Source organism: Perissodus microlepis, chromosome 1 (assembly GCF_051167445.1).
Source record: "Perissodus microlepis isolate ML-2025 ecotype Zambia chromosome 1, ASM5116744v1, whole genome shotgun sequence".
Lineage (NCBI taxonomy): Eukaryota > Metazoa > Chordata > Actinopteri > Cichliformes > Cichlidae > Perissodus > Perissodus microlepis.
The window spans coordinates 17,635,207-17,647,971 of record NC_140461.1 but is presented as its reverse complement, the minus strand read 5'-3'; the positions used below and the strand labels follow the sequence as shown (position 1 = coordinate 17,647,971).

General features: G+C 38.7%; 1 protein-coding gene across 1 annotated transcript; it reads left to right on the top strand.

Annotated features, from left to right (window-relative positions):
- The first annotated feature begins 915 nt into the window (after window positions 1-915).
- LOC146393665 (C-type lectin domain family 18 member A-like) lies at window positions 916-12,407 on the top strand. The gene is made up of 12 exons (XM_084932566.1): window positions 916-1,076; window positions 1,913-2,004; window positions 5,757-5,990; window positions 6,109-6,206; window positions 6,295-6,416; window positions 6,550-6,657; window positions 6,778-6,870; window positions 8,802-8,908; window positions 8,995-9,124; window positions 9,292-9,388; window positions 9,826-9,917; window positions 11,559-12,407. Exons 1-12 carry the CDS (start codon window positions 953-955, stop codon window positions 11,594-11,596), a joined length of 1,335 nt encoding a protein of 444 aa, XP_084788692.1. The 5' UTR covers window positions 916-952; the 3' UTR covers window positions 11,597-12,407.
- Window positions 12,408-12,765: the final 358 nt, after the last annotated feature.

Genomic DNA, 12,765 nt, shown 5'->3' with positions numbered 1-12,765 from the left:
AAGTCTAAACAGGCACCCAGAGAGAGCACCATACTGTACCTTTACACAGATATTTGTAGGCTTTTTGTACCACACATCATGTTCTCCTACAGTTTCATATGGCTTAGAAATGAAGACAGATTTCAACTGGCTCATTTGAAAAACAGATATCAGTGAGCAATCCATCAATAAGAATGACAGAAATCATTAAGCCATATGTTTTCCTTCCAGCGTCTGACAGTAAGTGGCAACACACCTGCTGTCAGTTTTGGAAAGTATGCAAACAAAGCATTTATTTTCAAGTGCTATACTTTATTATGGTATTCCGCTGCCTACCACATTTATTTTAAAACTGTTGTTATAATCTTGCTATACTCATCATATGTGTCACACAACAAGCTTAAAGAATTCTTGAAATATTGTAGATTACATTACTAATCGGTAGATAGTACGTAAAATTGCTATGGCACTCAGCTTGGAGCGCTAAGTGCCTCTGCCATGATGCTTGTACTACAAACTAGAGCACTTTATAAAATACGGGGAAAAAACTGTATTTATTTTTAAGTGCATTGTATTGAGAAGAAAACAGCATTAGGAAAACTGCAATATAATCATTTCATTTTAAGTTCTGTGGAAAGACAGCTCAGTCTGCTTAATGGATTTGAAAAGATGACTTCTTTTACTCACTTTTATAACCTGTTGAAAGATCAGTATGCTTTAAACACAAATTAAAATTGGGATAATTTGAATATTTACTTAGTAATATATTGAAACAGCATAGAAAATCTACACTGTGTCTACAGTCCCTGTAGGATTAGTAAATTCCTCTTTGAATAGTCAGTGGCATGTGCCGCAGCCTGAGGTGAAAGCACTTGAGCCGGTGAGGATAAAAGAGGGAGGAGAGGGGCAGGGAGGCAGGATAGGATAGCAGAGCAAGTGGCCACTGTTGGTGCAGACACTGCAGGAGTTCACAATGGGGTCGGTAACAGCGTCCGGGCGTTTGGATGTTTTTGTCGTTTGCTTTCTTCTGCCCTCGTTTAACTCAGCAAACTGGATCATGGCAGAGACACCGGAGCTCCGGATTTTCCCCACCACTGGTAAACACGATTAGTGTTGTGAGAGAAGTCAGGTGGCCACAAGGGACAGTTTCCAGTAGAGAGTGATCAATTTACACACATTTTAGATTGGTTAAGTGCAGCTGTGAAGTGGGTGTTTGAAAGGACAGGTTCAGTTATAAAGGTTCAAATTTTTTATCTAGTAGTTAGAAGTAAAATGTAATTTTCTGCTGACTACTAAACTCCATATTAAATGTGGCATTAGCTTAAATTGAATTAAACAGGCTTCTCTTTAACTTTTCTTAAAATGTTTTTAGATCTAATATCAGTAAATTAAGTCAGTACGATGTGAAGTTGATGATCAACAGATCAAAGTCAGCAGTGCAGTAAAATTTTCTCATGATACAGCCTAACAAACAAAGATTTAAGGTGGTCAGCCCCAGTTTAGATTATTATATAGCATTTATTTTAGCTTGTCTAAGTGCTAAAAGTAAGGAGAATTGGGAATACGTTCAGTTAACTGTTTTACTTGAGTTAACATAAGAAGTAGACACATTCTTAGCATTTATTTATAGCATAATTACATACACTATGATCAGCAGACATACATATGTTGTTTAAAGACGCTGCCAGCAGGTTTATATTATTAAAACGGTTTTAGATCGTTCATATGACAAAGAATTCTCTCAATAAGTGTTAAAAAGTTTTAAAATGTGTTGTGATTGATTTTGTGTTTAACCTACAGACTCCCGGGTGTAGATGTGATAGACTTTACAGTCCAAACTTTTACTCTCTGTCTCTCTCCAGTGTATTTGCATTTAGTTGCCACAGCGACAGCAGTAGAAGTATAGTTAATGACCATCTGTATCTTCTTCCAGGGCTCGGGGTGAAGGAGCACTCACAGATTGTTGCTCACCACAATAGACTGCGCAGCCGGGTCAAACCCATGGCAGCTAACATGCAAAAAATGGTTTGTGGCACCTATTGTCTGTCTCCTCTGTGTGTTTTTGAATAGTGCCTTTGCTGTCACTGAGTTTAACATCACGCTTTTGTTAACAGTGTGGGCTCACGTAAACTAATCAGTGTGGGTAGACTGTCTGGTCTTCCTATGCAGCTCATGTTTTTCTCCTAATAAGGAACATTAGTTATTTGTTGTTGTTTCTCTTCCCATTCCTGTGTGAAAAACACTTAGCTGCAGGTTGTAAACTTAATTGTTATGCTTCTAACATTAAGTAAGCCTGCAGCTTCAGTCCCAAGGCCCAGAAAAACAGTAATTGTCATAAGTGTCAGTCACACTGATCAGGAATGTGTGAAGATATGAGGTAGCACGTCCGAGCTGAGCTCTCAATCAGCTAAGTGTGACTCTCCCATGACAGCATCTATAACTTAGGAGGACTCTTGAGGTTACTGAGGTCCCTGTGCATTTAAAGGACACGCTGAAGTGCAGAAAAGGCAGCTTTGATCAGTGGCCACAGTTGTTTCACTGAAAATAATTTGAATTCTTAAAAGTAAACTCACCAAATGACCACACAAACAGCAGGGTTTGGGGTCGAGCTGTCTTCCTTTGTAGTGCTGATAGTCTCGGCGGTGTGAAATAGTAGCGTTAGTGCACAATTTGTTCTGCTCTGCTGCAGGCTCACTGATAGCGTCAGAAATGAGAATGAGGCCAATATCAACTGGGTGTGTGCAAGTTTGTCAGGGTCACTAAGTTTATTTCTTAGACAACTAAAGTTAAGTAACTAAGCAACATTTTTCACTTGTCTCTTTATTCTAATGATCAACAAATAGGTCTACTGTAAACATGACAATAACAGCATGTTTCGAGAAAAACAATGAGTAATGTTTCTGAATGTGCAGCAAATTCTAAACAGCAGTGCTAAATTGTTTCCCTGTCTTACTCCATCAGTTGCTCTGCTATATAGTGCTTATCTGCACAACTCTCTTGCATGTATGTGATTATGAGAGGTAATGAAGGATTATGAAACTCACTGTGTACTAGATACCCTTTGGGCCCAATATGAGATTTGTGCCAGGGCAAACTGTCACTTTTTCATAGATTACATCCTCAAAGCCAGTCGTACAGACTGAGACCCTTTTCTTCGACTGCTCTTCAGCCTCAGAGAACTGTTCGCAACTGATAAGGCAGTAATGAGAAAAAGAGGATGTGGATAATCACTTTGCATTCACACTCTGGTTTTACAGGTAATTTCCCCATGAAAACCCTCAGAGAAGGCTTTGCCAAGCTGAAGAGGCATTATTAAAGAGCTTTACTGATAAACGTTAAAAGGCTCAAGGCTTCGCCTGTGTTTGCGAATATCTTAATATACTTTTTTTCTTCCCCCTCTCCCGCACAAGAATGAACCAGCAAGTATTATGGTGAGATTGTGTTGAAGTGATTATTATATGGTCCTTTAGGCTTTGCTTTCAGGATGAGATAAAATACCAATATTCCAAGAATGAATGATGCTCCTCCTTTTCTCACCCAGTGCCCTGTCGGCGGATTTTCTTTGAGCTCTTTAGGCTAAGAAGTATTGAGGTCATACCATCACTCAAAGAGGCCAATATTGAAGTTTAGTGGTCTCTTTTGATATGGAAATCATGACCTCTGTTTGTGAGATTTTATCTTACTAATCTCTCTCAGAACTATACCCAAGGGTCCAACGTGTTATTTTAATGTAGTTAGCTTCAGACGGAGCCATTTTCCTGAACTTTAGATGCAATTCCATTTTTTTCTGTATTTTTACTGCTACTAAACACCTGAATATAACCTTTGTTGGTGCCACAAAGAAGGCTGAAATGCATAAATTGTTCATGCTGTTAGGCGCTGATACATAATGGCACACTTCAAAATGAAAGATATTACCCAGTGATCTAATAGCCCTCTGTCATCAAAGGCTTTGGCTGGCTGACATCAGAGAGCAGAGTGAATGATGAACTCAAGAGGCCTTAGCGTTTTGACACTACACAGCAGAGTTACACCAGGAAAACCTGTCTTGAAAATGCTGTCAGTCTGACATTTCAGACAGATTTGGATTTTCCATCTGTACTAATTATGAACAGAACAGAGGGACAGAAATACAAGCAGAAGCAGGAATCTCTGTCATTTAGGCTAAAAAAATGATTGTGGACATTTGAATCATTCTTCTTTGACCTAAAGTTCGTCAGGATTGTAGCTAACCATGGACTGTGCTCACTGAGTTCACGCCTCAACTCTTAACAAAGCCCTGTGATTGATTTGGGTAGTGCAGTCTTAGCAGTGCATGACATCAGAGAGCCAGCCAGGCAGACACATCGATATAAGATCCCTCACTCCTGTTCTGGTAGACATATTGCACACTGCTACTGCAAACTAAAGGTTTTGCACCAGAATAACAAAGAGTTTTATGTATATCAGTGGACTGTTATACAGCACTTTATTTGAACACCCAAAGTGCTTTCTTACTGCACTCATTTACTCATTCACACAAGCGCTTTTATCAAATTTAGCATTCACACTCCAATAGATGCATCTGGGACAATTTGCATCTTGGCCAAAGATACTTTGATGTGCAAGCCAGGTATCAAATCACCAGACAACCTTCTCTATCTCCTGAACAACAGCCAGCCCAATATCAATAGTTCCAAAGTACATCATAATGGCTTTCACACGTGCACTTTAGCTCTTAACTGTTCTAGGTGCTAAAAAAGGGTATATGAGGGGCACATTTCTGACACATATTCTCTATATTAGCCGATCTTTAACTTGCCAGGTCCCTGGAATAAAGCCTGTGTGATGCCTAACTGTATGAGAACAGAGTCACTCTATAAAGGCCGTTATTCACTGAAACCCCACTGAGGATTTCTGGTACTGTTTTCTGCATCATGCTTAATGTGCAAAAAGACAACTTTTGTCCCATTCCTCTTATTCCAAAATTACAAAAAGGAAAAGGACAGAGCAGCGATGCTAATGATAGTAATAAAAGTCTCCTTAAAGCTAGAAAGATATTGGTTTGAACTCACCAGCTAGCTGGGGCCTTTATGTATTTTGCAATATGCATTCTCCTACATTTAGGAGCGGGGTGGCTGTAGCTCAGGAGGCAGAGCAGGCCCTCTACTAGTCGGAACTTTGGTGGTTTGATCCCTGGCTCCCCCTAGTCTGCATGCCAAATATCCTTGGGTAAGATATTGACCCCAAGTTGCTCTGCAATGCCTCTGTTGGTGTGTGAATGGTAGTTAGTAAGCACATAGAAGATAGTGAATGTGGCGTGTTGTGTAGAGTACTCCAGGAGAGTAGAACATTGCTATATAACAATCAGTCCATTTACTATGTAATTTTGATAGCTGACACTGGCTAATCACTGTGTATAATTAACCTACTTTAGATGGCCTTGATATACATCACTTTTTAAAAGACAAAGTAGTTTATTTGGAACTTTTGGTAGGAAATACTGACAATACTGATCAAGTCTGACATAAATATAAATAAATTATAAATATTATAATCTAATGCAGCTTTTAAACAAAAAATCAGAGAAACGCAGTGCAAACAAGACAAAGGGCCTGTTTGAGCTACATTTTCTGATGACCCTCCTATGTTAGCCAGTTGCCTAGGACCATAGGACCATAAAAACAGAGACGAGATTGGAAGCATTAGCCTTTTATCTGTGTGTCTCTTTGTTTACTGTTGAAATTGAAACCCATGTCACTCTATTGCAGAATAATGGGGATGTTTATTTTCTATAGGACTGGAATGAGAAGTTGGCTACACTTGCAAAGGAGAGAGCCACATTGTGTCACAAAGAGCCTTTCCTTCAACACTCCTCGTCTTTCAGCCATATTGGCTGGAACACACATCTTTCTGTTGTTGGTGCTGCTTTATTTTCTGACATCATTGACTTCTGGTTCGAGGAAGGAAAAGATTTTCTCTACTCCAGCGGCCGATGTAAGGAAAATGCCACCTGTCAACACTATACCCAGGTATTCACCAGCATATACAAACCTTACACATGTTTATATGAAGTCCCACAGCTGCATACAGTTTCTGTTGCCTATAAAAATGCTGTTTTGTGTGTCCAAATCCTCTCTTGTCTTGTAGCTGGTCTGGGCTACTTCAAGCCAGGTGGGCTGTGCCAACCAACAGTGCTGGAGAAATGGAGAACTCTGGGAGATATTTGTCTGTGCATACTATCCTGGGTAACAGTTTGCTTTCCCAAAAAGCTAAATATTAAAAGTATTATTAGAAAACACAATTTTTTTTGCTGCATATATTTTCATGTTTCAGGGGTAACTGGGAGGTAAACGGTCAACTGGTGATGCCGTATAAATCAGGGCTGTACTGCTCTCTCTGCACCTCCTCAATGTCTGGCTGTTTGAGACTGTGGGACCATGTAGGCGGACTATGTGGTAAGACAAACACACACACAAAATGTATTTATAGTTGTATTTTTTCAGTGACAGCAAACTTTCTTTAATATTTAATATGATCAGTTCCCAGTTGTTCATTTTGCAGCCTACATGTTTTTGTGTTTCTAATCAGAGATTCCAAAGAACCCATGTCGTATGAACTGTGGCAAACACGGCCATCTTAATATCTCCTCTTGCAAATGCAAGTGTGACCTCGGGTTCACTGGACGCTTCTGCCAGGGTACCAATTATCAACAGCTGATGTCATAAATATCATTCTCAGTCTGCTGTCCTTGTTTATCTTAATGTAAAAAGAGAAAGCAAAGGCAAAAATGCTGCTGTTTTATTGTGTGTTTTTCAGTTCGGTGCAATGTGCAATGTGTGCACGGACATTTCAAAGAAGAGGGATGCTCTTGCTTGTGTGCTGTTGGCTATGGTGGTGCTGAGTGTGCAGGTAAGTGAAGTGTGCTTTAGTATGCAACAGTCTGCCACAAGAGTAAGGCCTGATATTGTGCAGGTCTCAGTTGTACTGACTGATAATCTCTAAGCTGTCAAGTGATGGATTTCACTGGATGTCAGATGCTGACTTGTGGTATCAGTCAGCAAGATGTTAGCAACACATCTTTTAAGTCTTGTGAATTGTGGTCTCTGTAGTTAAAATTAGTTTGTCCAGCTCACATGTGCCTGATCAAAATGAGATCTGGAGAATTTGGGGATCGAGTCTACACCTCAGATTCCTGTAAAGTTTCTCCAACTGTTCCTGAACATGTTTGTTACAGTGTTGCAAGGTTACTGTACTAAAAGTGATCGCTGGCACAAAGGGCTGTTTAAGGTGTGATAAAAAAACAAATAATAATATAGGAACAGCACCATAAAAATAAAACAAAAGCAAAACTAATAATAATAATAACAATAATAATAATAATGATAATGAAAATTAAATTTGATCTACTAGTTTAATTTCCTCTTCTTGGGTCTTTTTAAGACAGCTTCCAAAGATGCTGCTATTCTTTGATCACTTCCTGGAAGTCCCATTCTGAGCATGTGCACTGTCCACTTTGCAGTTTCATCACAGACCTCAGACTTGTATAGTGAGCAAAAATTAGCTTCTGTTTATGACTGATCTCATTTTATCTGATTTTATGTGGACAATCATTGCTGTTAATGAGAACTTGATTGGATTTGCAAGGAGTTTTCAGTTTACGAGTCCACATGCAGCATCTCAAGTGATTAGCAAGGTTAGAAACACGTTAGTGGGTTAAAGGCTAATAGCGTTGGTAGGTTTAATAGTTTGTGCACCATGAATTTGTCCCCCAGGGTGAGACTGTCGTCACGGAGTTCCACTTTATTGTTTTGAGGTGTCTGACAGAGTACACTCAGTTAAGACCTGAAGTACAGAGTGTGCTTTATGGCCACACAAACACAGTATGCCCTCAGTGCCCTCCCTAGTTACAAGATTTGGTTCCTTGCACTTCCTGACAAGGAAAGGATAACCTATCTGACACATTAGATGAGTTAGAGCACAAAGGCCCGTGTTAAAGGAGGCTTTCACTGAGAGATCTCATAATAGCAACTACACTGAAAGCAGCCGAGAGAAAAGTCGACCAAACCACAGGGGTTTTTTTTAATCACACCTCGACATAATGTGCAACAAAGTTTAGGCTGGTTGTATGTGTTAATGAACATTCAGAGGACAATTAATGCCTGCAGTACACACACACACACACACACACACTGTTCACTGATATAAATGAAAATGCAATTAATCATTTTTATCAAAAGCAACAGCTTTTTTAAAAATGTGACTTACATTTACATTTTAGGTGCTTTTAGATGGTGGACAGTCAGCATGTACTACAGCCTGAAAGCCATGAATGTTTTACCCTTGTCAAAGTTACTGAGATGCTCACTCTTTTTTCCAATTGTCCTACTGCATTATAGAGCCAACAATTTGACATTTGCCAATGGAATCAGACAAGAAAATCTTACTTCACCAGTCAGTGGTTTTAATATTGTCACTGACTAACGGTTCTTTATGTTTTTATATATCTAATCAAGTTTTGCTCTGAAACCAAGAAATGCTTTAATTCGTCCACATAGTCCACACACATAATGAGAAATGCCATCTGCTAATGACATGGTAAAGGATACTATAGTACTTTATTGATATGAGATATGAGGGGATTTTCTGTGATCTCATCAGGTAGACTGGTAGACACTTTAATACCTTAGTGTACATCACTTTATTTCTGAGAAACTGGCAGCCACTGAGTAAGGAAATTTGTGCTTGTTCCCAAGCATGTGTAAGTCTGTTCTGTCTGATTTGAGGTTGGTGGTCAGTGTTATTACTCTTCATTTTTAGTTTATGTGCTTGTGTCCCAACAGAGAAAGTGGAATTCCCATTTCAAAGCTGTGATCTCATCATAGATGGAAATTGCTTCATGGTGTCTTCTGATGTTGAGACCTACTATGGGGCTAAAAGTCACTGTCAGGTGTGTGTGCGCCTCACTAAGGAGCCTCATCGAGTTTTCTATAAAACAACATACAGAGACCAACTTTTTCTTATGTAAACCATCAGGAACAAGGAGGCATTTTGGCTCAAATCCACAATCAGAAGGTTCAGGACATTCTGGCTTTTTATCTTAGTCAGCTGGAGACGAGCAACGAGCTCACCAGGAATGACTTTGAAACTGAAAACTTCTGGATAGGTACTCTTTTGTATTATAAATTAATATAAATGAAATATATCAGTTATATCTTTAACACTGAAAAACACTGACACTTTAACTTGCTGTTTTCTTTTATATAGACATGCTATGGGTATGGATGTAGTTGAAATGGTGCATAGATAAAACAACATGTTTTTACTCCACAGGCCTGACATATAAACCTCCAAAAGACTCATTTCGCTGGGACACAGGAGAGATTCCCAAATACTTCAGCTTTGCCTTTGGGCAGCCTGACAACCAAGGGTAAGAGACCCATTTAGAATGAGACATTAGCTACTGACAGACGGCCGAGGGAAATGGACCAAAACAAACAAAGCAATTCTCCTGAAAGGTGGAAAAATCTGCTTCTCTGTTTTGTTTTTTTGGGGGTGGGTTTGGACGTTTGTTTTCTTTTAATTTAGCCCTTTTCCCCTCTGTTTACTTTAGTTCTTTATTTTTATTTCAAATTAATTAATTAACCCAGTTTTTAACCAATAGAAAAGACAGTGATCTTAGTTGACATGCATCCCTCATTAAAACCACTAGATGTCTCTGTTTCCCTCTGTGTTTCCTTAACCTTTGTAATTATAATCACTTCTTTTGTCCATGCTCTCAGTAGCAGTGCATAATGCTTACCATTTCTGGTATCTATCACAAACCCTTCACATTAGTCCACTCACAGCTTCTCTTTTTCTTTACAGTTTTGGAAACTGTGTCGAGCTGCAGGCATCGAGTGGTTTCAACTGGAATGACCAGCGCTGTAAAACACTGAACAGATACATTTGCCAGCACGGTATGGCTCCTTCTGGGAGAAAGTGGATGAAAACCTAGATTAAATTTTTGCACAACTGGCTGCCTAAAAATATTGTAACAGAATTTCAGAAAAACTAAAACTGTTGACACCTTTTAGTCAGAGATAAAGCTTAACCTGAGAGGAACACTTCTTTTTTTCTTCACTATGAAATCTTTGCACATTAATTTTACTCAAAAGCAACCGCTGTTTTGTCCACAGATGATTTGCAAATGAGAATGTACTGTCCTCCTATGGCAGTCTTCATTTTGAAAGAGATCTGTGTGTCTGAAAACCCCAGTGCCTATAGTGCTATTATAAAAGGATTCACTACACTGACTACTTTGTAATTTATACTTTTTTTTTTTTTGACATTTTAATACATTTAAGAGAGATTACTGTAATAAGATTAACGCTACGTTGCAGTTCAAGGACAGTGTTTTATCTTCTAAGCCACATGGTATAAGTGATCCTTTCACATAACGAAAAATAAATATTATATTTTAATATTAAAAAAATCTATATAAAGAGAGCTCAATAATAGTTTCAGTTTGTTTAGGTAGCAGAATGGACATCCTCTCATTTTTCCATTTAAAAATGGCCTCTTCTTTACAATTTTGGTTTCTGCTTCTTGTACATGCTTTGCTGCACTGTGTCGAGGCAATTAGTTTTCCTACTTCACTGCCTCTGTCACTGATGTTCAGTGAAGTGTAAAATATTAATCCAGTGTGTCCAGTAATGATGTGAAAACACAGAAATCTCCATGTGATCCCGCTCACACCTGCCTCTCAGTCCAAATCAATGGCACTCAGTGCTCACCATCAAGAAGCTCTGAGTAATCAATATACCTCAGCTCCACAAAAGCCTTCAGTGTCTGAAAACACACACACACACGCACACACACATGCACTTACATTGATCATGAGAAATGAGATGGTGGCAGATGTTTAGTTTTGCCCACTTGAGTGTGTCTTTGCAAGTGTTAGCTGTGTAATCTATTGATTACTCACAGCTGAATGATGGATCTGCTCTGAATCTGGTCCTCGTTGCAGGGATGTGATTTTTACAAACCACCTTTCTGTTTTTCCTTTGTGTACAATGTGTAAAACATGATTAGTAAATTGTGATCAAAGGAGAGCTTGCTGCTGAACTGTGTCTGTAGCAGATAGTCCTACATGGTTTTAACAAAGCTAAATTTATGGAAATATTCTTCCTCAATCAATAACGTTGTCACACTTCCTCTCAAAATAAAAGCAAAATTTCACTAAAGCAACAAAGAACTACAAGCATAAATTAAGCTGATTATAAGTGCACAGAGCCCTGCAGCCCATCAGACTAATTTCCAGACATTATTGCTGTGTTGTTTTAATTGGTAATAAAATGATAAGTGGATATCACACAGCCTGGAGCAGACACTAAGTTGTGTTTCTCCACAGTACCGCTTGTACTTGTGTCTATGTGTTTTTTTTTTGTATGAAAATGTATCCACAGTTTGAAACTCTTTCATGACTCAAACATTTATGACTTTACAATCATTTCTGAAGAGAACCGAAGGATAACTTGAGAATTATAACACAAATGCGACATTTTTTGTGTGAACAACAAGCAGAATCTCTTTTATATTTCATGTTTTTCTTTTAACAGATGCAGAGCATATTGCTCAGTGGGAGGACAGCAGGTGACCTGGATTTTTCAAAGGGGTGAAATACTGCAGGTGTGATTATTTTAAGATACATGTATGCTGGGACAATAGCCACCAGTGTTGGTGAATGTTTTGCTTTTGTTGTAGTACTGTACTGGGCAAATCTCTTTAACTACCATTTTTACTGGGAGAGCAGGAAATACGTGTGATGCAGTGACTGATTGACATATGCGTAAACATGCATGAAAATAGAGTATGTAAGGCAGAATTTGTTAATGAAAGTCAACATTTGCTGTGAACACCTTAATTCTTCAACACAGCCTGAACTCTCTTGGGTAGGCTTCCTTGTAATTTCTTTATGTAGTGTTCAGGAATAGTTCTCCAGGCTCTTAAAGGACATTTAAAGTTCTTTTTTGGATCTTGGCTGCCTTTTGTTCAGTTCTCTGTCAAGATGATCCCACACTGCTTTAATAATGTTGAGGTCCAGGGGAGGTCCTGGGGAGGATAATACATGATCGGACAGGACTGAAAATGACTGAAAAAGGCACCAGTGTTCACGCACTTTCAGACCTTCAAAAAAACAAACAAACAAAAAAAAAACTGGAGAGCTTATGCTCAAAACCACTGGCTCCTTTGAAGCAAAATAAAAGAAATAAGGGGGTGCTTAAGACTTTTGCACAATACTGTACATGGATTCGGTTAGGTTTAGATGTGCTTTAAATAATTTACAAGTATTTTACAATGAAATGGCTTTATGCCACAGCTGGAATGAAAAGTCTCACATGCATCAGTGCACTTTTTAAAATATCTTCTTCCTCACCTGTCCTGGAAACTTATGTGTTCAGCCAACATTAAAGCAAATTTGAGTTTGAGTTCTGCTCATCTCGCTTACAGAAATCAGGCATATTTATTTACGTGGTCACTTTGATCCAAGCTACAGCATCTCGGTACATTTTGGATCTGCATGGATTGTTTTTAAGCAAACATCAATGATTCACTATCTCCAGAGAAAGATCTTCACAGCTTTGGTCATCCCCTAAATTCTAAACATAACCATGAGGTTGACATTTCTTGCCATAGTCTGATTTAATTTAGAGTTTAATTCTTGGTTACTCTTTGTTACCTTTGTTGTATTTTGAAAGGATTTCTTTACTTGTTTGTTTTTGTTGCTCTTACCTCTGTTTGCTGTGTCTTAATTCTTCCCACCTG

Excerpts from the sequence above, each read along its gene's own strand:
- LOC146393665 (XM_084932566.1), top strand. The coding sequence starts at position 953 with ATGGGGTCGGTAACAGCGTCCGGGCGTTTGGATGTTTTTGTCGTTTGC. Across the intron at positions 5,991-6,108 it reads CCTGTCAACACTATACCCAG|CTGGTCTGGGCTACTTCAAG; the intron begins GTATTCACCAGC and ends CTTGTCTTGTAG. Across the intron at positions 9,125-9,291 it reads AACTGAAAACTTCTGGATAG|GCCTGACATATAAACCTCCA; the intron begins GTACTCTTTTGT and ends TTTACTCCACAG.